The sequence below is a fragment of the Pseudophryne corroboree genome, chromosome 8 (genome assembly GCF_028390025.1).
Source record: "Pseudophryne corroboree isolate aPseCor3 chromosome 8, aPseCor3.hap2, whole genome shotgun sequence".
NCBI classification, from domain to species: domain Eukaryota; kingdom Metazoa; phylum Chordata; class Amphibia; order Anura; family Myobatrachidae; genus Pseudophryne; species Pseudophryne corroboree.
Genome location: NC_086451.1, coordinates 95,230,445 through 95,255,435, shown reverse-complemented (window position 1 = coordinate 95,255,435; position 24,991 = coordinate 95,230,445). Strand labels below are relative to the sequence as shown.

The window sequence follows — 24,991 nt, the reverse complement described above, 5'->3', positions numbered from 1 at the left end:
TCCACATGATTGTGAACCGTTGGGAAAAACCAATGGTGGATATGATGGCGTCCCGCCTCAACAAAAAACTGGACAGGTATTGCGCCAGGTCAAGAGATCCTCAGGCAATAGCTGTGGACGCTCTGGTAACACCGTGGGTGTTCCAGTCAGTGTATGTGTTCCCTCCTCTGCCTCTCATACCAAAAGTACTGAGAATTATACGGCAGAAGGGAGTAAGAACGATACTAGTGGCTCCGGATTGGCCAAGAAGAACTTGGTACCCGGAACTTCAAGAGATGCTCACGGAGGATCCGTGGCCTCTACCTCTAAGACGGGACCTGCTTCAGCAGGGACCGTGTCTATTCCAAGACTTACCGCGGCTGCGTTTGACGGCATGGCGGTTGAACGCCGAATTCTAAAGGAAAAAGGCATTCCGGAAGAGGTCATTCCTACACTGGTAAAAGCCAGGAAGGAGGTGACTGCACAACATTATCACCGCATTTGGAGAAAATATGTTGCGTGGTGTGAGGCCAGGAAGGCCCCCACGGAGGAATTTCAACTGGGTCGATTCCTACATTTCCTGCAAACAGGATTGTCTATGGGCCTCAAATTGGGGTCCATTAAGGTTCAAATTTCGGCCCTGTCGATTTTCTTCCAGAAAGAATTGGCTTCAGTTCCTGAAGTCCAGACTTTTGTAAAAGGAGTACTACATATACAGCCCCCGGTTGTGCCCCCAGTGGCACCGTGGGATCTTAATGTAGTCTTGGATTTTCTCAAATCCCATTGGTTTGAGCCGCTCAAATCGGTGGAGCTGAAGTATCTCACATGGAAAGTAACCATGCTACTGGCCCTGGCTTCAGCCAGGAGAGTATCAGAATTGGCGGCTTTATCATATAAGAGCCCATATCTGATTTTCCATACGGACAGGGCAGAACTGCGGACGCGTCCTCATTTTCTGCCTAAGGTGGTGTCAGCGTTTCACCTGAACCAGCCTATTGTGGTGCATGCGGCTACTAACGAGTTGGAGGATTCCAAGTTGTTGGACGTGGTCCGGGCATTGAAAATATATATTTCAAGAACGGCGGGAGTCAGAAAGTCTGACTCACTGCTTATATTGTATGCACCCAACAAGATGGGTGCTCCTGCTTCTAAGCAGACGATTGCTCGTTGGATTTGTAGCACAATTCAACTTGCACATTCTGTGGCAGGCTTGCCACAACCTAAATCTGTCAAGGCCCATTCCACAAGGAAAGTGGGCTCATCCTGGGCGGCTGCCCGGGGAGTCTCGGCATTACAACTCTGCCGAGCTGCTACTTGGTCAGGGGCAAATACGTTTGCAAAATTCTACAAATTTGATACCCTGGCTGAGGAGGACCTTGAGTTCTCTCATTCGGTGCTGCAGAGTCATCCGCACTCTCCCGCCCGTTTGGGAGCTTTGGTATAATCCCCATGGTCCTGACGGAGTCCCCAGCATCCACTTAGGACGTTAGAGAAAATAAGAATTTACTTACCGATAATTCTATTTCTCGTAGTCCGTAGTGGATGCTGGGCGCCCATCCCAAGTGCGGATTGTCTGCAATACTTGTACATAGTTATTGTTACAAAAAAATCGGGTTGTTATTTGTTGTGAGCCGTCTGTTCAGAGGCTCCTACGTTTTGTCATACTGTTAACTGGGTTCAGATCACAAGTTATACGGTGTGATTGGTGTGGCTGGTATGAGTCTTACCCGGGGTTCAATATCCTTCCTTATTGTGTACGCTCGTCCGGGCACAGTATCCTAACTGAGGCTTGGAGGAGGGTCATAGGGGGAGGAGCCAGTACACACCACCTGATCCTAAAGCTTTATTTTTGTGCCCTGTCTCCTGCGGAGCCGCTATTCCCATGGTCCTGACGGAGTCCCCAGCATCCACTACGGACTACGAGAAATAGAATTATCGGTAAGTAAATTCTTATTTTATTGCACAAAAGATTAGACAAAGCTGAAGCTAGGGAACAGCCAGGGAGTCAACCCATGTCTGTCCCTATGTTGCAGGGACCTTCAGGGTCTCAAAAGCGCCCACTATCCCAAATTGTAGACTCAGATACCGACACGGATTCTGACTCCAGTGTCGACTACGATGATGCAAAATTACAGCCAAAAGTGGCTAAATGTATTCGATATATGATCATTGCAATAAAAGATGTTTTGCATATCACAGAGGAACCCCCTGTCCCTGACACGAGGGTACACATGTATAAGGGGAAGAAACCTGAGGTAACCTTTCCCCCCTCACATGAGTTGAATGAATTATGTGAAAAAGCTTGGGAATCTCCAGACAAAAAACTGCAGATTCCCAAAAGGATTCTTATGGCGTATCCTTTCCCGCCAACGGACAGGATACGGTGGGAATCCTCCCCTAAGGTGGATAAGGCATTAACACGCTTATCCAAAAAGGTAGCGCTGCCATCCAAAGATACGGCTACCCTCAGGGACACTGCTGACCGCAAGCAGGAGGTTATCTTGAAGTCCATTTACACACATTCTGGTACCTTGCTCAGACCGGCGATTGCGTCGGCCTGGGTTTGTAGCGCGGTAGCAGCATGGACAGATACCTTATCAGCGGATATTGAGACCCTAGATAAGGATACCATTTTATTGACCCTGGGACATATAAAAGATGCGGTCTTATATATGAAAGATGCTCAAAGAGACATTAGTCTACTGGGTTCTACTAGAATCAACGCGATGTCCATTTCTGCTAGACGAGTCCTATGGACCCGGCAATGGACAGGTGATGCCGACTCAAAGAAGCATATGGAGGTTTTACCTTACAAGGGTGAGGAATTGTTTGGGGAAGGTCTCTCGGACCTGGTCTCCACAGCTACAGCTGGTAAATCAAATTTTCTACCTTATATTCCCTCACAGCCTAAGAAAGCGCCACATTATCAAATGCAGTCCTTTCGATCACAAAGAAACAAGAAAGTACGAGGTGCGTCCTTTCTTGCCAGAGGTAAGGGCAGAGGAAAAAAGCTGCATAACACAGCTAGTTCCGAGGAACAGAAGTCCTCCCCGGCCTCTACAAAATCCACTGCATGACGCTGGGGCTCCGCTACAGGAGTCCGCCCCAGTGGGGGCACGTCTTCGAGTTTTCAGCCACATCTGGGTTCACTCACAGGTGGATTCCTGGGCAATAGAAATTGTTTCCCAGGGTTACAAGCTGGAATTCGAAGAGGTGCCTCCTCGCCGGTTTTTCAAATCGGCCCTACCAGCTTCTCCCCCGGAAAGGGACATAGTGTTAAATGCAATTCACAAATTGTATCTTCAACAGGTGGTGGTCAAGGTTCCCCTGCTTCAACAAGGGAGGGGATATTACTCAACCCTATTTGTGGTCCCGAAACCGGACGGTTCGGTCAGACCCATTTTAAATTTAAAATCCCTGAACCTTTACTTGAAGAGGTTCAAGTTCAAGATGGAATCACTCAGAGCGGTCATCGCCAGCCTGGAAGGGGGGGATTTTATGGTATCTCTGGACATAAAGGATGCATACCTTCATGTTCCCATTTATCCACCTCATCAGGCGTATCTGAGATTTGCGGTACAGGATTGTCATTACCAATTTCAGACGTTGCCGTTTGGGCTTTCCACGGCCCCGAGAATTTTCACCAAGGTAATGGCAGAAATGATGGTGCTCCTGCGCAAGCAAAGTGTCACAATTATCCCGTACTTGGACGATCTCCTCATAAAAGCGAGATCAAGAGAGCAGTTACTGAACAGTGTGTCACTTTCACTGAAGGTGTTACAGCAACACGGCCGGATTCTCAAAATCCCGAAGTCGCAGTTGGTTCCTACGACTCGTCTGACTTTCTTGGGCTTGATTCTGGATACAGACCAGAAAAAGGTTTATCTTCCGATAGAAAAAGCTCAGGAACTCATGACTCTAGTCAGGAACTTATTGAAGCCAAAACAGGTGTCAGTGCACCACTGCACTCGAGTCCTGGGAAGATGGTGGCATCATACGAAGCCATTCCCTTCGGCAGGTTCCATGCGAGGACTTTCCAATGGGACCTATTGGACAAGTGGTCCAGGTCACATCTACAAATGCATCGGTTGATCACCCTGTCCCCCAGAGCCAGGGTATCTCTCCTGTGGTGGCTGCAGAGTGCTCACCTTCTAGAGGGACGCAGGTTCGGCATTCAGGACTGGATCCTGGTGAACACGGACGCGAGCCTCCGAGGTTGGGGTGCAGTCACGCAGGGAAGAAACTTCCATGGTCTGTGGTCAAGTCAAGAGACTTGTCTTCACATCAACATCCTGGAACTGAGGGCCATATACAACGCCCTACGTCAAGCGGAGACCTTACTGCGCGACCGACCAGTTCTGATCCAGTCAGACAACATCACCGCAGTGGCTCATGTAAACTGCCAGGGCGGCACAAGGAGCAGAGTGGCAATGGCGGAAGCCGCCAGGATTCTTCGGTGGGCGGAAAATCATGTAAGCGCACTGTCAGCAGTGTTCATTCCGGGAGTGGACAACTGGGAAGCAGACTTCCTCAGCAGACACGACCTGCATCCAGGAGAGTGGGGACTTCATCAGGAAGTCTTCGCACAGATTGCAAGTCAGTGGGGACTGCCCCAGATAGACATGATGGCATCCTGCCTCAACAAAAAGCTGCAGAGGTATTGCGCCAGATCAAAAGACCCTCAGGCGGTAGCTGTAGACGCCCTAGTGACACCGTGGGAGTCCCAGTCGGTCTATGTGTTTCCTCCTCTTCCTCTCATCCCAAAGGTGTTGAGAATAATAAGGAAAAGAGGAGTAAAGACAATTCTCATTGTTCCAGATTGGCCACGAAGAACCTGGTATCCGGATCTACTGGAAATGCTCACAGAAGATCCATGGCCTCTTCCTCTACGACAGGACCTGTTGCAACAGGGGCCCTGTCTGTTCCCAGACTTACCGCGACTGCGTTTGACGGCATGGCGGTTGAACGCCAGATCCTAGCGGAAAAGGGCATTCCGGATGAGGTCATTCCTACTCTGATAAAGGCTAGGAAGGACGTGACCGCTAAACATTATCACTGTATATGGCGAAAATATGTTGCTTGGTGTGAGGCCAGGAATGCTCCTCCGGCAGAATTCCATCTGGGCCGTTTCCTTCACTTCCTACAAACTGGAGTGAATTTGGGCCTAAAATTAGGCTCCATTAAGGTTCAGATTTCGGCCTTATCCATTTTCTTTCAAAAGGAATTGGCTTCTCTCCCAGAAGTACAGACTTTTGTAAAGGGAGTGCTGCATATTCAGCCTCCTTTTGTACCTCCGGTGGCACCTTGGGACCTTAACGTGGTGTTGAGTTTTCCTAAGTCACACTGGTTTGAACCACTTAAAACGGTGGAGTTGAAATATCTCACTTGGAAAGTGGTCATGTTGTTAGCCTTGGCTTCGGCTAGGCGAGTATCGGAATTGGCGGCTTTGTCTCATAAAAGCCCCTATCTAGTTTTCCATATGGATAGAGCGGAATTGCGGACCCACCCTCACTTCTTGCCTTAGGTGGTGTCATCTTTTCATATGAACCAACCTATTGTGGTGCCTGTGGCTAAGCGTGACTTGGAGGATTCCGAGTCCCTTGATGTAGTCAGGGCTTTGAAAATTTACGTGGCCAGAATGGCTAGAGTCAGGAAAACAGAAGCACTGTTGGTCCTATATGCGGCCATCAATGTTGGCGCCCCTGCTTCAAAGCAGACTATTGCTCGCTGGATCTGTAACACAATTCAGCAGGCTCATTCCACGGCTGGATTGCCGTTACCAAAATCGGTCAAGGCCCACTCCACAAGGAAGGTGGGCTCTTCTTGAGCGGCTGCCCGAGGGGTCTCGGCACTACAGCTGTGCCGATCTGCTACTTGGTCGGGTTCAAACACATTTGCAAAGTTCTACAAGTTTGATACCCTGGCTGAGGAGGACCTCCTGTTTGCTCAATCGGTGCTGCAGAGTCATCCGCACTCTCCCGCCCGTTTGGGAGCTTTGGTATAATCCCCATGGTCCTTACGGAGTCCCCAGCATCCTCTGGGACGTAAGAGAAAATAAGATTTTAAACCTACCGGTAAATCTTTTTCTCGTAGTCCGTAGAGGATGCTGGGCGCCCGTCCCAAGTTCGGACTACTTCTGCAAGACTTGTATATAGTTTTGCTTACATAAGGGTTATGTTATAGTTTTCATCGGTCTTGGACTGATGCTATGTTGTTTTCATACTGTTAACTGGTTAGTATATCACAAGTTATACGGTGTGATTGGTGTGGCTGGTATGAATCTTGCACTTGGATTAACAAAATCCTTTCCTCGTACTGTCCGTCTCCTCTGGGCACAGTTTCTCTAACTGAGGTCTGGAGGAGGGGCATAGAGGGAGGAGCCAGTGCACACCCATACCTAAAGTCTTTCTTAAAGTGCCCATGTCTCCTGCAGAGCCCGTCTATCCCCATGGTCCTTACGGAGTCCCCAGCATCCTCTACGGACTACGAGAAAAAGATTTACCGGTAGGTTTAAAATCTTATTTTTGTAGTGTTGTAAATGGCAATAATGCGCCTTTCTGGTCATGTTTTAGTTTACCATGTTGTAAATGAGCCCTATTGTGTTCTGTTAAGTTGTAATACAGTTTACTATGCAGTTGCTGTAATGTCACTTTGTGCTTGTATCCCTGCAGAGGAAGTTGCCTTTAGAAAAAAGCGCCTGTGCATTAAGTTTATTCCACGAGACTCCACGGAGGCCGCCATCTGTGACATCCGCATTCTGAGCCGATCTAAACAGGCCCCACCTCAGTATACATTCATAGGGTGAGTGTAGTTTCATTCTCTTCACTATCGTCTGTCGGGTCTTATACCAACCAACCACATTACTAGGTATTCATTCCATTATAAGTTGGTTTTTATAATGCCACCTTCCTGGTAACGTCGGATCTGGTGAGTGTATTTAGTTTGATGTTACAGGGGGAAAATTTGTACTTTGCTTTTGGAGCACTTTTTAGCCTTCAGAGGATATGGGAGCTAGAAGCCCTGCAATTCTCACCTATCCTGATTGTGTAGTCTCTTGGTGGAAGACCCAAAGCTCAGTGCTGCCACTAGATGTATCCGGCTAAGGTCTGAATTTAATTAGCGGGGAAATCACGGTAATTTACAGAGATTGACATTTTTGCGTCCTTTTTTCTGCAAAAACGGACGTTTTGCGGTTATGCGCGCTCGCACGATTCACCCCGATTCAAATGCAAATAAGCGAAAATTGGTGCCAAAAGGGAAAAATTGGATAATCTGTTCTTACCCCCCCCCCCCCCCCCCCCCCTCCAAAAAAAACACAAAAAACTAAACTAACATCGGACAACAGTATAAAAGTTTATTATTGGTCCTAATAAACATATTTCTGGTACTTAAATTGGGTCAAATGGCTGTTATATGCATTTTTTTTTTAAATCTAAATAAATGATAGCTATTTTTCTCTGACGTCCTAGTGGATGCTGGGAACTCCGTAAGGACCATGGGGAATAGCGGCTCCGCAGGAGTCTGGGCACATCTAAAGAAAGCTTTAGGATCACCTGGTGTGCACTGGCTCCTCCCCCTATGACCCTCCTCCAAGCCTCAGTTAGATCTCTGTGCCCGAACGAGAAGGGTGCACACTAGGGGCTCTCCTGAGCTCTTTGTGAAAGTTTTAGTTTAGGTTTATTATTTTCAGTGAGACCTGCTGGCAACAGGCTCACTGCATCGAGGGACTAAGGGGAGAAGAAGCGAACTCACCTGCGTGCAGAGTGGATTGGGCTTCTTGGCTACTGGACATTAGCTCCAGAGGGACGATCACAGGTTCAGCCTGGATGGGTCCCGGAGCCGCGCCGCCGGCCCCCTTACAGAGCCAGAAGAGCGAAGAGGTCCGGAAAATCGGCGGCAGAAGACGATCCTGTCTTCAGATAAGGTAGCGCACAGCACCGCAGCTGTGCGCCATTGCTCTCAGCACACTTTACACTCCGGTCACTGAGGGTGCAGGGCGCTGGGGGGGCAGCGCCCTGAGACGCAATAAATCGATAAAAACCTTATATGGTAAAATAAATGCATCACATATAACTCCTGGGCTATATGGATGCATTTAACCCCTGCCAAAACATACAAAAAAACGGATGATAAGGACGCCGAGAAAGGGGCGGAGCCTATCTCCTCAGCACACTGGCGCCATTTTCCCTCACAGCTCAGTTGGAGGGAAGCTCCCTGGCTCTCCCCTGCAGTCACTACACTACAGAAAGGGGTTAAAAAAGAGAGGGGGGCACACAGAGCTTGCGCGGGACCTGTTTTTGGTTAGATCAACACAGAGGACTCGTGGACACTCGCTCAGGTTAGAGGAGAGGAGATTCCGCACAATACGGCGTAAAGGCTTTTTCACGGTAAGGACAATACGTGTTTGGAATTCCCTGCCCGAGGGAGTTGTAATGGCGGAATCTGTCAACACCTTTAAGAATGGGTTAGATAAATTCCTATTGGATAAGGATATCCAGGGGTATGGTGCATAGTCATGCATTATAGTCACTATTTAGTCAAATCATCATGCAGAGGACACCACAAATAGGTTGAACTCGATGGACAATTGTCTTTTTTCAACCTCAGATACTATGTTACTATGTTACTAAATTAGGCGCAGTATAAACAATACAGCAGCTATAAAGGGAAAAAACACTTATATAAGGTTATCCCTGTATATATATAGCGCTCTGGTGTGTGCTGGCAAACTCTCCCTCTGTCTCCCCAAAGGGCTAGTGGGGTCCTGTCCTCTATCAGAGCATTCCCTGTGTGTGTGCTGTGTGTCGGTACGTTTGTGTCGACATGTATGAGGAGAAAAATGATGTGGAGACGGAGTAGAGTGTCTGTAATAGTGTTGTCACCCCCTAGGGGGTCGACACCTGAGTGGATGTACTGTTGAAATTGCGTGACAGTGTCAACTTTGTATTAAAGACAGTGGTTGACATGAGACAGCCGGCTACTCAGCTTGTGCAGGTCCAGACGTCTCATACAGGGGCTCTAAAGCGCCCGTTACCTCAGATACAGACGCCGACACGGATACTGACTCCTGTGTCGACGGTGAAGAGACAACCGTGATTTCCAATAGGGCCACACATTGCATGATTGAGGCAATGGAAAATGTTTACACTTTTCTGATAATATGAATACCACCAAAAAAAAAAGGGGTATTATGTTTGGTGAGGAAAAACTTCCTGTAGTTTTTCTGAATCTGAGAAATAAAATGAGGTGTGTGATGATGCGTGGGTTTCCCCCCGATAACAATTGATAATTTCTAAAAAGTTATTGGCAGTATACCTTTTCCCGCCAGAGGTTAGGGTGCGTTGGGAAACACCCCCTAGGGGGGATAAGGCGCTCACACGCTTGTAAGAACAAGGGCTCTATCCTCTCCTGAGATGGCTGCCCTTAAGGATCCTGCTGATAGAAAGCAGGAGGGTATCCTAAAATGTATTTACACACATACTGGTGTTATACTGCGACCAGCAATCGCCTCAGCCTGGATGTGCAGTGCTGGGTTGGCGTGGTCGGATTCCCTGACTGGAAATATTGATATCCTAGATAAGGACAGTATATTATTGCCTATAGAGCAATTAAAAGATGCATTTCTATATATGCATGATGCACAGCGGAATATTTGCCGACTGGCATCAAGTATAAGTGCGTTGTCCAATTCTACCAGTAAAATGGTCAGGTGATGCGGATTCCAAACGGCATTTGGAAGTATTGCCTTACAAAAAAAAGGGGATATACCCCTGGTCGCCTCTCAAAATAAGACGCCGTATTATCAGGCGCAGTCCTGGTTGGCAAGCGGACAAAAGGGTTCCTCTTTTCTGCACGTGACAGAGGGAGAGGAAAATGGCTGCAGAGATCAGCCAGTTCCCAGGAACAGAAACCCTTTTCTGCCTCTGCCAAGCCCTCAGTATGACGCTAGGGCTTTACAAGTTCAGGCACGGTGGGGGCCCGTTCTCAATGAATTTCAGTGCGCAGTGGGCTCACTCGCAAGTAGACCCCTGGATCCTTCAGGTAATATTTTCAGGGGTACAAATTGGAATTCGAGACGTATTCCCCTCGCCGTTTCCAAAAGTCTGTTTTACCGACGTCTCCCGCTGACAGGGAGGCAGTTTTGGAAGCCATTCACAAGCTGTATTCCCAGCAGGTGATAATTAAGGTACCCCTCCTGCAACAGAGAACGGGGTATTATTCCACACTATTGTGGTACCGAAGCCAGACGGCTCGGTGAGACCGATTTTAAAATCTAAAATCTAAAATCTTTGAACACTTACATACAGAGGTTCAAATTCAAAATTGAGTCACTCAGAGCAGTGATTGCAAACCTGGAAGAAGGGGACTACATGAGGTCTCGGGACATCAAGGATGCTTACCTTCATGTCAAAATTTACCCTTCTCACCAAGGGTATCTCAGGTTATGGTACAGAGCTGTCACTATCAGTTCAGACGCTGCCGTAGGGATGGGCCACGGCACCCCGGGTCTTTACTGAAGTAATGACCGAAATGATGATATTCCTTCGAAGGAAGGGAATTTTAGTTATCCTTTACTTGGACGATTCCCTGATAAGGGTAAGATCCAGGGAACAGCTGGAGATCGGTGTAGCACTATCTCAGGTAGTGTTGCGGCAGCACGATTGGATTCTCAATATTCCAAAATCGCAGCTTGTTCCGACGACTTGTCTTCTGTTCCTAGGGATGATCCTGGACACAGTCCAGAAAGAAGGTGTTTCTCCCGGAGGAGAAAGCCAGGGAGTTATCCGAGCTAGTCAGGAACCTCCTAAAACCGAACCAAGTCTCAGTGCATCAATGCACAAGGGTTCTGGGTAAAAATGGTGGCTTCCTACGAAGCAATCCCATTCGGCAGATTCCACGCAAGACTTTCCAGTGGAACCTACTGGACAAATGGTCCGGGTCGCATCTTCAGATGCATCAGCGGATAACCCTGTCACCAGGGACAAGGGTATCCCTCCTGTGGTGGTTGCAGAGTGCTCATCTTCTAGAGGGCCGCAGATTCGGCATTCAGGACTGGGTCCTGGTGACCACGGATGCCAGCCTGCGAGGCTGGGGAACAGTCACACAGGGAAGGAATATCCAGGGCTTATGGTCAAGCCTGGAGACATCACTTCACATAAATATCCTGAAGCTAAGGGCCATTTACAATGCTCTAAGCTTAGCAAGACCTCTGCTTCAAGGTCAGCCGGTGTTGATCCAGTCGGACAACATTACGGCAGTCACCCACGTAAACAGGCAGGGTGCCACAAGAAGCAGGAGGGCAATGGCAGAAGCTACAAGGATTCTTCGCTGGGCGAAAAACCATGTGATAGCACTGTCAGCAGTTTTCATTCCGGGAGTGGACAACTGGGAAGCAGATTTCCTCAGCACGACCTCCACCCGGGAGAGTAGGGACTTCACCCAGAAGTCTTCCACATGATTATAAACCGTTGGGAAAAACTCGACAGGTATTGCGCCAGGTCAAGGGACCCTCAGGCAATAGCTGTAGATGCTCTGGTAACACCGTGGGTGTACCAATCAGTGTATGGGTTCCCTCCTCTGCCTCTCATACCCAAGGTACTGAGATTGATAAGATGGAGAGGAGTAAGCACTATATTAGTGGCTCCGGATTGGCCAAGAAGGACTTGGTAACCGGAACTTCAAGAGATGCTCACGGAGGATCCGTGGCCTCTACCTCTAAGAAGGGACCTGCTTCAGCGGGGACCTTGTCTGTTCCAAGACTTGCCGCGGCTGCGTTGACGGCATGGCGGTTGAACGCCGGATCCTGAAGGAAAAAGGCATTCCGGATGAAGTCATCCCTATCCTGATCAAGGCCGGGAAGGATGTAACCGCAAAATATTATCACCGCATTTGGCGAAAATATGTTGCGTGGTGCGAGGCCAGTAACGCTCGACGGAGGAAATTCAACTGGGTCGATTCCTACATTTCCTGAAAACAGGAGTATCTATGGGCCTGAAATTGGGGTCCATTAAGGTTCAAATTTCGGCTCTGTCGATTTTCTTTCAAAAAAGAACTAGCTTCAGTCCCTGAAGTTCAGACGTTTGTTAAAGGGGTACTGCATATACAGCCTCCTTTTTGTGCCTTCAGTGGCACTTTGGAATCTCAAGGTGGTTTTTGGGTTCCAAAAGTCACATTGGTTTGACCCACTTAAATCTGTGGAGTTAAAATATCTCACAGAAGAAGTGGTCATGCTGTTGGCTCTGGCCTGGGCCAGGCGCGTGTCAGAATTGGTGGCTTTATCCTGTAAAAGCCCTTATCTGATTTTCCATTCGGACAGGGCGGAATTGAGGACTCGTCCTCAGGTTCTCCCTAAGGTGGTTTCAGCGTTCACCTGAACCAAACCTATTGTGGTGCCTGCGGCTACTAGGGACTTGGAGGACTCCAAGTTGCTAGACGTTGTCAGGACCCGGAAAATATATGTTTCCAGGACGGCTGGAGTCAGGAAATCTGACTCGCTGTTTATCCTGTATGCACCCAACTAGCTGGGTGCTCCTGCTTCTAAGCAGACTATTGCTCGTTGGATTTGTAGTACAATTCAGCTTGCACATTCTGTGGCAGGCCTGCCACAGCCAAAAAATCTGTAAATGCCCACTCCACAAGGAAGGTGGGCTCATCTTGGGCAGCTGCCCGAGGGGTCTCGGCTTTACAACTTTGCCGAGCAGTTACTTGGTCAGGAGCAGATACGTTTGTAAAATTCTACAAATTTGATATCCTGGCTGAGGAGGACCGGGAGTTCTCTCATTGGGTGCTGCAGAGTCATCCGCACTCTCCCGCCCGTTTGGGAGCTTTGGTATAATCCCCATGGTCCTTACGGAGTTCCCAGCATCCACTAGGACGTCAGAGAAAATAAGAATTTACTTACCGATAATTCTATAGTCCGTACGATTTTCTCGTAGTCCGTAGTGGATGCTGGGCGCCCATCCCAAGTGCGGATTGTCTGCAATACTGGTACATAATTATTGTTACCAAAAAAAATTCGGGTTATTGCTGTAGTGAGCCATCTTTTCTAGAGGCTCCTCTATTATCATGCTGTTAACTGGGTTCAGATCACAAGTTGTACAGTGTGATTGGTGTGGCTGGTATGAGTCTTACCCGGGATTCAAAATCCTTCCTTATTGTGTACGCTCGTCCGGGCACAGAATCCTAACTGAGGCTTGGAGGAGGGTCGTAGGGGGAGGAGCAAGTGCACACCAGGTGATCCTAAAGCTTTCTTTAGATGTGCCCAGACTCCTGCGGAGCCGCTATTCCCCATGGTCCTTACGGAGTTCCCAGCATCCACTACGGACTACGAGAAATAGAATTATCGGTAAGTAAATTCTTATTTTTTTTCTAGCAAAATAAGTGCTAAAATTAAACTTGGGGTACATAAAAATGGGTATAAGTATATATTTGGGTCATTTTAGGGGACTTTAAAAAAAAATGGAAACAGACCGATTACTCCCAACTATAAGTTTAAAAACACTTGTGCCACTCATAAAGCACCCCAGTATACCTGTCCTATACCGTGTACCCCAATTTCCATCATTTTGTACTTTCACAAAAGACATGTCATTATTGGCCAATTAAAAATAATTAAACATTTCTAAGTGCCTAATTAATCATTCAGGGGGTGGTCCCAGGGGTTCAAAGCCAAATCCCGACATTTTTTATGTAAAATAGAGGTTTTCCCCAAGTTTGTCAACTGCTAAGATTTGGTCAATTTAATAGGTGCTTTTTTGCGAATTTACCGCTATTCGCGGTAAATTCATGTTTTTCTCTGTCCTAACCCTCTCTCCCATAAAGCTTAATGCAAGTTGGGCGGCGTTAGATGTGTTTTAGGAGCACCTTTTATACTCTGAGGAGTTGTGTGTACTTGGAAACAGGCCACACAAGATATCACCCTCATACAAATATCAGATTATTGCATACTGGTTTTTCTTTACTGATATAGTTTTCATGTACGTATTTTATCATGCTCCTTCACACAGCAAAAAAGGTACAGTACATGCATTGCCTAGTAGAGGCCAGTCCAGACAGTTACCCGTTTCGTGTATGTTGTGCCACGAGAGCAGTATGGCCATGAGCGACCTCTTCATTTTCATCGCAACCAGTGTTCCTTTGCCTCTTTTCATGGGGTAAAGGCAGTAACACCTTTAGACATCTGCAGGGATATTCAATTAGCCCCGAAGAGACATCAGGTGTAAAAACCTCGATGTTCCTGTGGGTTTTGCGGTCAGGCTATTTGATTAACTCGTCCGTTAAAAAGTGTATTTCCACCTGAAAACACACAGGTTCAGTGAAACCTGTGTGTTTTTGGGTGAAATAGCCCCATTTTCATTCAAAAACAGGGCTGTTATCGGGGATTATGCTTCGTCTGCTGGAGGCAAATCCCTGATAAGTCGCAGCATGTGCTGGCTTATCAAGGCTAATTAGATATCCCCTCCCCCTTCACCCCCCCCCCCCCCCCCGGGGGATACTTTGCACCCAACAGTATGTGCGGGTAATTGAATATCCCCACTGGTCGTGCAGGTAGCGTTCACTCCCATGTAGTAGTCAGGACACACGGACTTATTTTACACGGCAGCAAAATATCTAATGAGGTTATTTTGCTATTAGAATGATAAAAATTATAATTTTATTTATAAAGTACTCTTTCTCCAATAGGACTCAAGGTGCTTATGTAATTGATGCTGCCGGAGGTGGTCCCATTAGGATGGAGGAACAGGGCTGTATGAATAGCCACACAGTGTTTTCTACTTGATGCTGATAAGTGTCGTTGTTATGTTTTATGTGTGTCTAGGTTTTAATAGCAGCAACTGCACTGCTGTACTTAAACTATCAATGTACTGCCACTGTGTTTCAGCTGGTTTTGTTTATTACTATATGTTTTCATTTATGGAACACCTTTTACTTAAATGTAAAATGTTTTTTTGGGTTGGAAGGTAATTTATTTTATTTATATAGAGGGTTTATGTTTTGGAAGACAAATGTGGACACCGAGCCAAATAGGATGAGTTGTTCCGTGTACGTAAGGGACACACCTTAAGTTTAAATCATTTTGTGTTATTCATCTGAAATATTATTCTATAATCTCATTATGTGTGGGTATCACGTATTGGTGTTACTTGATGCTACATCAGCTCGCTTGTGTTACTTACACTATTGTTTACTAAGGGCCTAATTCAGGCAGGTTGCGTACATCTCTGATTGGTTGAGATCTGCACATGCACAGATTCCGCACTGCTTATGTACAGATCTTGTTCTGTGAGATCACTCGCAGTGCCGCCTAAGCAGCCGCCCAACTGACATGCTGCAACCCCTTGGGGGTGGCAGTGGGAACAGTTTGCCAAAAGGGAGGCATATCTAAAGACACAGCTGGTGTGATTTTCGTGTACAACTCTGAATGAGGCCCTACTGTAAATCCCCTATATAGCTAAATCACTAACAGCCATTAATGTATATTGCAAATGCTCTTGAATGTATTTCTAGGTTGGTCATGGTTGTGTTTTGAATGTTCCGTTTATTACCTGTACATTAAACTATTGTTTGGTTTCAATTCCACTGGTTGAAGAACCCGTTTAGTCTGTCTGATGGTACCCTGGGGTTACATATGCCACAGGATAAGGAACCATGCTATTTTGAGCAACCAGTTTCTTCGTTGCTGGACCATGAACGTAATTCAGAGATGTACGTTAATTGGATCATAACGGACATCTCCGATGTTTGCAGATCACTTGCAGCATGATTGACATTGGGGGCGGAGCCGAGCAGCGTTAAAGACAGCAAAAAACCAGGGGGGTTGTCTGCCCCATTTTTGGCAGTGGTTGCGTCCTAGCAACATGAATTTCCCAGTCAACCTGACTTACTCAGATGGCCGTTGTTCAGACAGATTAAGCAGCGGATCAGAGAAGCAGGAGGCACCTATTTACACAAGACACCTCCTGCGGTATCAGCACATAATCACACTGCCGCTGCGTAATAAAGGGCCCTACACACTGGCAGATAGCACTGCACGATATGAATATCATCGTTGGTGCCTCGTCACTTATGCATGCAAGTCAGTATGGACGAGATTGTCCATATTAGCATGCATTGTTATGGTGCCGGGTAATAAACTTCACTCCCCCCGCCACTCTGTTGCCCGTCTGCTGTATAGGCGTCGGTCTGTAGCTGTGTGAACTGTATCCATCTCTGAAACGGGCCCTATGAGTAGTATTATTTGTATCAAAGCATTAGCTGAAACTGTTTCTTCAGACCAGTCATCTAATTGTTATTGTGGAGCAGCCAATTTCCTATGTACTGGCAATTTAGGGCTAAATTTACTATGAGGCGCCGTCAGGTCTTCTGTGGTCTCGGCTACTGGTTTTAAAGGGAGACTTGTATTTAATACAAAACACACATGGTTTTGTATTAAACATAATTGTCCATTTAAGTCCTGCATCAAAAACCGCTGAAGGTGCTTTGAAAAGCGTGGCATAGTAAATTTAGCGCATAGTTGTCTTTTGTTTTTGGAGCGTTAACAAACTTTCGGTGAATAATATTAACGTTTGTTTTATACCAAATGGCTGTGTTTGTTTATATTGCACCATCATATTCAGCAGTGTTGTACAGTGACTGTTAGTATCTAGCTTAGCTGTAATGGATTGCTTTTATTTATTTATTCTATTTTCTTTCTGTTGTCTCTTCATTTCTATCTGGCGGTGCGATGTATCAAATTTTGGAGAGAGATTATAAAGTACTAGTCAATCGTCCTTGAACTGCCCTTTTATAGGCTTACTCTCCAAGGTTTGTTACATCTCCCCCTGGACAGTCAGGTGCTGATTGGCTTTTTACTTTGGGGTCTATTTATGAATCAGTGAAACGTGTGGAGAAGTTGCCCATGGCAACCAATCAGCATTGAAGTAACATTTATAATTTGCATACTATACGATTGTACGGAGCAGCTGATTGGTTGCCATGGGCAACTTCTCCACAGGCTCACCTCTCCACTCTTTGCACTGCTTCATGAATAGACCCCTATATATCTCTTCAAGGTTTAGTACACCCCTCCCACTTATCCACAACCCAGCTCTTTCTACCTGCCTCCCCTTCTTCTGCTCTCCCTCATACACTCTCCTGTGCATCTCTGGTGGGAAGGGATCAGAGTTCATGCCAGTGGTCATTACATTCCTATGTCATACATAGGGGAGATGTAAGCACACTTTATGTGCTGCAGTCAGCAGAATGACAGTGCATCGTTATTGGTGCAGCTAAATCTAGATGTTCTGCAGCTTTCGTCGTCTCACTCGCACAGCACGATTGCTGGGATTGTGCATACAAAAAAATACAGTTTTGTGTATTTTTCCCAATTAGCTGTGGGTGCCGCCGAGAACTATTGACCAGCGCATGCGCAGACTTACTGCAAGCGCGGGTCAAAGCAGGCCACAGACGGAGGGTGCGATTCGCCAGAGAGGTGAGTTAGCACTCTGCCTATTCGGCAATTGCTTTTTTTCAATATTCCCATCGGTTATTGGCCGTGTTTCACCTCAATAATGGGCCTGTATGATGAAATGCCATGGGTAGTCACGATGCATTTCCCATAAAGATCAATCCTGTATTTAATGTGGTCATTATGCGGTTGATTGCATTGTATAGGAACATATTACACCCATGTTTACTTTACCTCTGCAGAGAAATCAGGGTTTGTGTTTTTTTGTTACGACGTTGCGTTACCGCATTGATCTGCTTTACTACTTGTCCTAATACTTATGTTTTTGTGTATGTTTACTTGAAAGGGAGCTGAACAGTATGGGCATCTGGTACCGAATGGGAAGGGTTCCACGGGCCCCAGAATCTCCGCAGCCCTCTACACCTTCCTCCCCATCTGCAGTGGTGACGTCAGCGTCTGCTCCAAACCTCCCGAGGTAGGTACTTGTGTAGCCATTTTGTTTGAGCCAAATATTGGTATTAGGCCCAAATAAAAAAAACCAAATCCTGCTATAAAGAAAAGTTATTGTCCGTCTTATACTTCCACACTTGCTAGTCCCTTCTCGTGGAACCATGTGTTGCTATGAGACCCAGATATCAGTGGGAAGGGACAACTAGTATGGAACTGTAATAATGACAATGTTGGATTACTTTAAAGAAATTTTTCAATCATTATGATCATTAAAATGTCCAACTTGTGAAAGCAGAGAAGTAGCAAGTAGTGTTACCACACCAAGGCCTGGGTTGTTTTGGAACAGTTTCTGGATCCAGTGAGTTCAGCTGTCATTGATTTTGTCATCTGTGTTCTTGTGGTCAACCATGCTGGCAGTAAAGGGAACAAGTGTCCTGGCTCATCTACGATGAGCTTTGAATTAGGCCCATAGTCAGGTTGGCCAGTATTGCATGCAACCACGGGAGCACGCAGATTGATCTTACATACTGAGTGATCCGGACGATATCTCATTATGATTTGGCCGTAAAATAATATATTTGGCCGAGATCACTCCAGTGTGTACCCAGTTTAAGATTCTAAATATATTTGTATTAAGAAAAAGTTTGTTTTCACAGCCCCCACCTCATACTCTGTTATTGGAAAACCTACAGTATGCGGGCAGTTCTCTGTATTCTCCCAGATAAGACTACCTGTAGAATGTAAGATATTTTACTTTCAGGCGTTTGCATTTAAAAAAAACAAAAAAAACTGTCAAAAAGATATGCCAGTGAAACGCACTTGACATGACAAATTTGTACATTTGTACTCCCATTTTAGAGGTCATGTAGACAAGGCTCCCAAACATATTGTACAGTAGGTCACTTGCAAGTAGTTACATGGAAATAATGTCTTCCATCTTTGATCCACTTGCATGCATTCTACTAGTGATAATGAAGCTGGTACAGTGCGCGTTATACCAGAGGAAATGAGGCTTTAATGCTGTATATTACAAACCGCATTCAAAAGCGTTTGTCTTGAACCAGACAGTAAGTATTTAAATTAATATAGCATTGTTTTGAACAAAATATATATTTTGTTAACTGCTTAGGAAATCAATTGAAAAGGTTTAAACCATCACAGAGTGTTGAGGTTTTAGGATTCAACGCTATGTAAAATGGCCTTCACACCACAGTTGCTATTTAATTTTTATTTGATTTAATACCACCATATACAAATGAAATGAACAGGAGTAGAGTGGCATGTTAGGTGACGATTCAATTAAATGGGATGTAGGGGCAATACCCACAGTGGGATGCGGTTAGCATCCCTGCGGTTAGGATGGTGACCGACGCCGGAATCCCGACACCAACCGCCGACATCGCGAAGGCAAGTTTCGGGGTGGGGGTGGGGGTCAGGCACTAGAGGATAGAGTGGGGTTTGCCCTAGCTGCACATTGTCCGTATCTCGCACCAGAACATGCGATCTTGCGTTCTTGCATTTAATTGTACTGCCCCACTTAGTGTTCTAACAAGGAAAGATGTGTTTGATTACTCTGCCTTTCGGGAGAGTGGACAGAGATATTTACAGCAAATCCCCTTGTGGAAATTACCCAGAGGGATCATTTTAGGACAAGACGCACTTATTTTACCTGCTGTAAACTGGAGGGTTGGGGCAGATAAGATATTGTGGGGAGTTGTTCAAAACTGTGCTTAAGCTTTTGATGTTGTATAGGCACCCAATAAAGATATGCCTTTAAAGCGGATGTCATCTTATTGACCACTCCCTTCCTCCTCTTATCTGCTCCCACCTCGTCCATCTGTGCTTCCTGCATGTTTTATATTGTTCCTCCTGCCTGTCTCTGCTGATTTGCTGAAGAAAAGCACAGTCTATTGTGTGGAGATCACATATATACATACATATACTGTGTATGTATGTATGTGTATATCTACAGTATATATATATATATATATATATATATATATATATGTATATATATTAATATATATATATATATATTTTTTTTTTTATATATATATCTCCTATATAATAGCCCAGATCTGTGACCTTGTGATTCATTTGCTAACGCTGGGCGGAGTCACAACAGTGGGCGAGTTAGTCAAATGAGTCACAGATCTGGCCAAATCTACAGGAGACTAGGAGCAGAAGCAGATAGTATGGGCATGGCACATGCAGGAGTGCACACCTCCCAGCTTTCTGCAGGAGCTTTCTTCAGACAGAAGGAGGGACACACTCGGCGAAAAGGGGGCGTGGCTTCACGGGAGGGCCCCGTTTTCGTCAATGAGGGGGCATGCCCAGCGCTCTGTGAGCTGCTGGCATGCCCCCAGGGGCTGATTATGAGTCCGGGGGGGCCAGGGCACTTGAGACAGGGGAGCCCTATCTCATTGCTGTGCCTGCTGTGGGTTGGGGGCGTGGCCTAATCGCGGCCCGCGAGGCCACGCCCCCTTACGCAAATTCCGTGGTTTTTTTTAAATGGAATTTTGGCCCCTCAGCTAGGGGTAAATCCAGAGGAGGTGGTCGCTCCCACCTACACAGGCAGAAAAAAGCAGGGAGACTGCTGCCTCCCTGCAACACCACAGACCTGCCAACACGCAGCAGCGTGTGCTGACAGTAGCACAATGCTGCCGTTGTTGCTGGCAGGACGGGGGGGGGGGGGGCTTCTGAGCTGGGACAGATCTACTCGAGCTGGGGGGGCCCCTAAAACTGTGGGGCCAACGGTACGTGACCCCTGCCCCCTCCCCTTAATCCGGCTCTGCTGCTGGAACCCCCCCTTAATCCATACCCCCTGATGCCCCCTCTCCCTCTGTCTCCACTATTCACCGCTGCTCTGCTAAGCAGAACAGCGAGTACAGGAGCTTTCCAACTGACCCCCCCGTTACCGCGGGACACTGCGACCCGCGGGTGGGACAGCGGGTCAGACCCAAAAAAATGGGACTGTCCCGCGAAAATCGGGACATTTGGGAGGTATGGGGGTGTGTGAGGGGGTATGCCGTACAGACAGACGGGCACCGGCTCACTGTGTGCTTGACCCCCCCTCTCTGGTGCAGAGGGGCGTCACTTTCTGGCACACTCCACGCTTCTTAGCTGCAGTTTTGTGGGGCACCTGCCGCTGTGCAGGTTCCGTACTGCCTCTGTTATCTCCAGCCCCGGCAACCCCACCGCTAGCTGCAGCGCTGCCACCCACAGTGAGGTGCGCCCAGCTCCTTCACACACTTTAGCCGGCGGGTAACGCTGCAGAAGTCCGAGCTGCTTGCAGGCTCCGACCCCCTCCTCCCTCCAGCCGCAGCATCTCCTGGGGGCGAACCAGTCACTCCCAGTCTCCCCTTACCACAGTGCCCGGCAGCTGCGCGAGGTCTGCGGTGTGTGACTGAGGAGGGGGGGAGGGATGCGGACGGGCAAATGAAGCAGGACTCCAGCCTAAGAGAGTCAGCCATGCCAAGTCTCCACCAGCAGCAGATCCCAACAGGTTGGAGTGGAACAGCAGCAGCCAGCAGCAGTGACACCGGTAAGACACATCTGTCTGTCACCACTGTTTTGTCCCTAATACCAATCTCTCCCGTGCCCTGTGTTCTGTCATGTCCCTGTCACCCCTTATCCTGGCCCTTTCACCCTTATCCTGGCCCTTTCACCCTTATCCTGGCCCTTTCACCCTTATGCTGGCCCTGTCACCCTTATGCTGGCCATGTTACCCTTATGCTGGCCTTGTTACCCCTATCCTGGCCCTGTTACCCCTGTGCTTGCCCTGTCAACCCTATACTGGCCCTGTCACCCCTGTCCTGTTCCTGCCACCCCTACCCTGGCCTGTCACCCCTATCCTGTCCCTGTCATTTCTGTCCTGGCCCCGTCGCCCATGTCCTGGCCCGGTCACCCCTTTTCTGACCCTGTCACCCCTTTTTTTGACCCTGTCACCCCTGTCCTGGCCCCGTCAACCCTGTTCTGACCCTGTCACCCCTGTCCTGGCCCTGTTACTGCATACCCTCCAACTACCTTTTTGGCAGGTACAATACCCGCAGCGCCTCCAGACCTCTCCCCAATGCACCACACCTCCGCACCTTCCCCTCCACCCCTCCCCCACACGCTGTGCCTCCAGACCCCCTACACCACCCGCGGCTCCCACTCCTCCGCCCCTTCACCACCCACAGCACCTCCAGGCCCCCTCCACCATCCACCCCCTTTATATGTCTCCCCCCACACCTGCCCCCCTCCACCCGCAGCATCTGCAGACACCCTCCTCCATCCGCGGTCCCCCCCTCACCCACCCCTCCCCCACCAATGGCACCACCGCACCTGCCCCTCCACCACCAGCAGCACCTCCGGACCTCCTTCCCTATGCGCCGCATAACCCGTACCTGCCCCTCCCCTACCCATGGCGCCTGCGGACCCCTACCCCACCCCCGGCACTGCCGCCCCTTCCCATCCCACAGCACCTCCGGAACCCTTCACTCATCCACAACATCCCCACACCTGCCCCTCTCCCACCCATGGCACCCCTGCCCCTCCCCCACCTGCAGTGCCTCCGGACCCCTCCCCAATCTGCATCCCCCACTCCTCTGCCCCTCCCCCACCCGCAGCACCTCCCGACTCTTCCTCATCCGGGCCCCACCCCCACTTCTGCCCCCCCTCCACCTGCAGCATCTACAGACACCATCCGCAGTCCCCCCCGCACCCGCTACATTCTGTACATCGTGCCCTGCAGGTGCTGTTCACGCCGTCGCAAGGGGCTGCGCCTCCTTCACCATCGCACACCCTTTCATTGTGCAATATTTAACCACTAACAAAGGAATGCAGGTAATACTTTATATAATACAAATATTGAACCCCAGAAAGGCATGCAAGGGTTAAGGGGGCGTAGCCCCTTGCGACGGTGTGAAGAGCGCCCGTAGGGCGCGATGAAGCACCTAGTATATATATATATATATTTTTTTTTATATATATATATATATATATATATATATATATATATATATATATATATATATATATATATATATATATATATATATATATATATATATATATATATAAAGAGAGAGAGCGAGAGACTCCAAGGTCCGGCACTCCAATAATCCGTGGGATAACTTCAGCCTGTATGATCACCGTTGATGGTAAACCTGCAATAACCATTTTTAGGTGTAGTCAAGTGATTAGCTGTAATACTGTTTGATTTATCATGCTGCTGTGTAGAATTACACCAAGTGAACAGTTCTACAATGAAAACTTGTATAAAAAGTCTCATTATTCATCATTGAGCAGCATAAGCTATCTTGTAGTTCGGAAGGAAGATGCACTATACTCCGCAGGATTAAATTGGCATCTCCTTTCCTTCTCAGATAACATGATTCGTCTTGAACTTCATGTCTCTCTGCAGTTTATGACTTTGCCGGGAAATTGAATCAGTTTTGTTTTACTCAGCAAATAAAACAAGCGTCAGAATAAAATGTATTGTAATCTGGTTGAGTTAAAACGTACTGTGCTCCCCGGAATAATTGAAAGTTCTATTAATGGCGTACGGTAAAACCTGTCTGTCTGCAGATGTATGACACAGCTCTCCGTGTCTGTAATGAGCGGCCGGCTGCTCTGACAAGATGTTTATGCCTCTCTGAAAGTTATCATGATTTTATGAGCTGCATGTGAGACTGATGTTCCGTGCCACTTATCATGTTTGAACAGTTATTGTGAGTGAGGAATATTTACTAGCATTCAGTTGCAAGGGTTTGTGGGTATATGAATTTAGATATAATAAGAGTGATCTATGTGACAACCTTTCCACAACATAGGTCTGTGCTTTAGATCTACAAAAATTCCCAGGCCGCAAGTTAAACAGATCTGAATACCAAATTTTACAAAACTGTCAGTGGTATTCCCCATTGTAATGGGCCTACACGTATACTGTGTGGATAGAACACAATAATGAAATACAGTACCTTTTAATGACCCTCCCATTTACATTAAGGCTGTATCAGGCCCCTGTCTGCTTCATTATGTCTTAGGGGGTGATTCAGACCTCATCGCTAGGCTGCTAAAATTGTTCTCCTGCGATCCAAGGGGAGTGTATATTCGCAGTGCAAGTGTGGTTATTAACAGTGTGTGCAGTCTGTGCGCAGCCCAGGACTTACTCCTACAGTGCGATAAGAATGGGATGATCTGGGCCAGAGCTGATGTCACACACCCTCCCTGAAAACGCTTGGACACGCCTGCATTTTCCCTGACACTCCCAGAAAATGGTCAGTTACCACCCACAAACGGCCTCTTCCTGTCAATCAGCATGCGAATGGCTGTGCAATTAGAATTTTCGCACCAGCCTGTTGATGACCAACGTTGCCTGTTTGCCGACACGCGTGTGCATTGCGGTGCATGCGCAGTTAATTGCTGATTACCCGCTGTGCGTAAACGCACATCAGTGATCATGTCTGAATCGGGCCCTAAGCTGTTTGACATTAGCAAGTGGTGGATACATACTGCAAATACAGGTTGAGTCTCCCTTATCCAAAATGCTTGGGACCAGAGGTATTTTGGATATGGGATTTTTCCGTATTTTGGAATAATTGCATACCATAATGAGATATCATGGTGATGGGACCCAAGTCTAAGCACAGAAGGCATTTATGTTTCATATACACCTTATACACACAGCCTGAAGGTCATTTTAGCCAATATTTCTCTATCGTCCTAAGTGGATGCTGGGGTTCCTGAAAGGACCATGGGGAATAGCGGCTCCGCAGGAGACAGGGCACAAAAAAGTAAAGCTTTTACCAGATCAGGTGGTGTGCACTGGCTCCTCCCCCTATGACCCTCCTCCAGACTCCAGTTAGATTTTGTGCCCGAACGAGAAGGGTGCAATCTAGGTGGCTCTCCTAAAGAGCTGCTTAGAGAAAGTTTAGCTTAGGTTTTTTTACTTTACAGTGAGTCCTGCTGGCAACAGGATCACTGCAACGAGGGACTTAGGGGAGAAGTAGTGAACTCACCTGCGTGCAGAGTGGATTTGCTGCTTGGCTACTGGACACTAGCTCCAGAGGGACGATCACAGGTACAGCCTGGATGGTCACCGGAGCCGCGCCGCCGGCCCCCTTGCAGACG

General features: G+C 47.5%; 1 protein-coding gene across 7 annotated transcripts in view; it reads left to right on the top strand.

Moving 5' to 3' along the window:
• The window catches only part of MVB12B (multivesicular body subunit 12B), a 431,719-nt gene that overhangs the window by 271,122 nt on the left and 135,606 nt on the right, over nt 1–24,991 (top strand). For all 7 annotated transcript variants that reach the window (XM_063936805.1, XM_063936806.1, XM_063936809.1 and 4 more), the window contains 2 exons: nt 6,651–6,780; nt 17,772–17,900. In XM_063936805.1, coding sequence (XP_063792875.1) covers nt 6,651–6,780; nt 17,772–17,900 — 259 coding nt within the window. The remainder of the gene's footprint in view (nt 1–6,650; nt 6,781–17,771; nt 17,901–24,991) is intronic.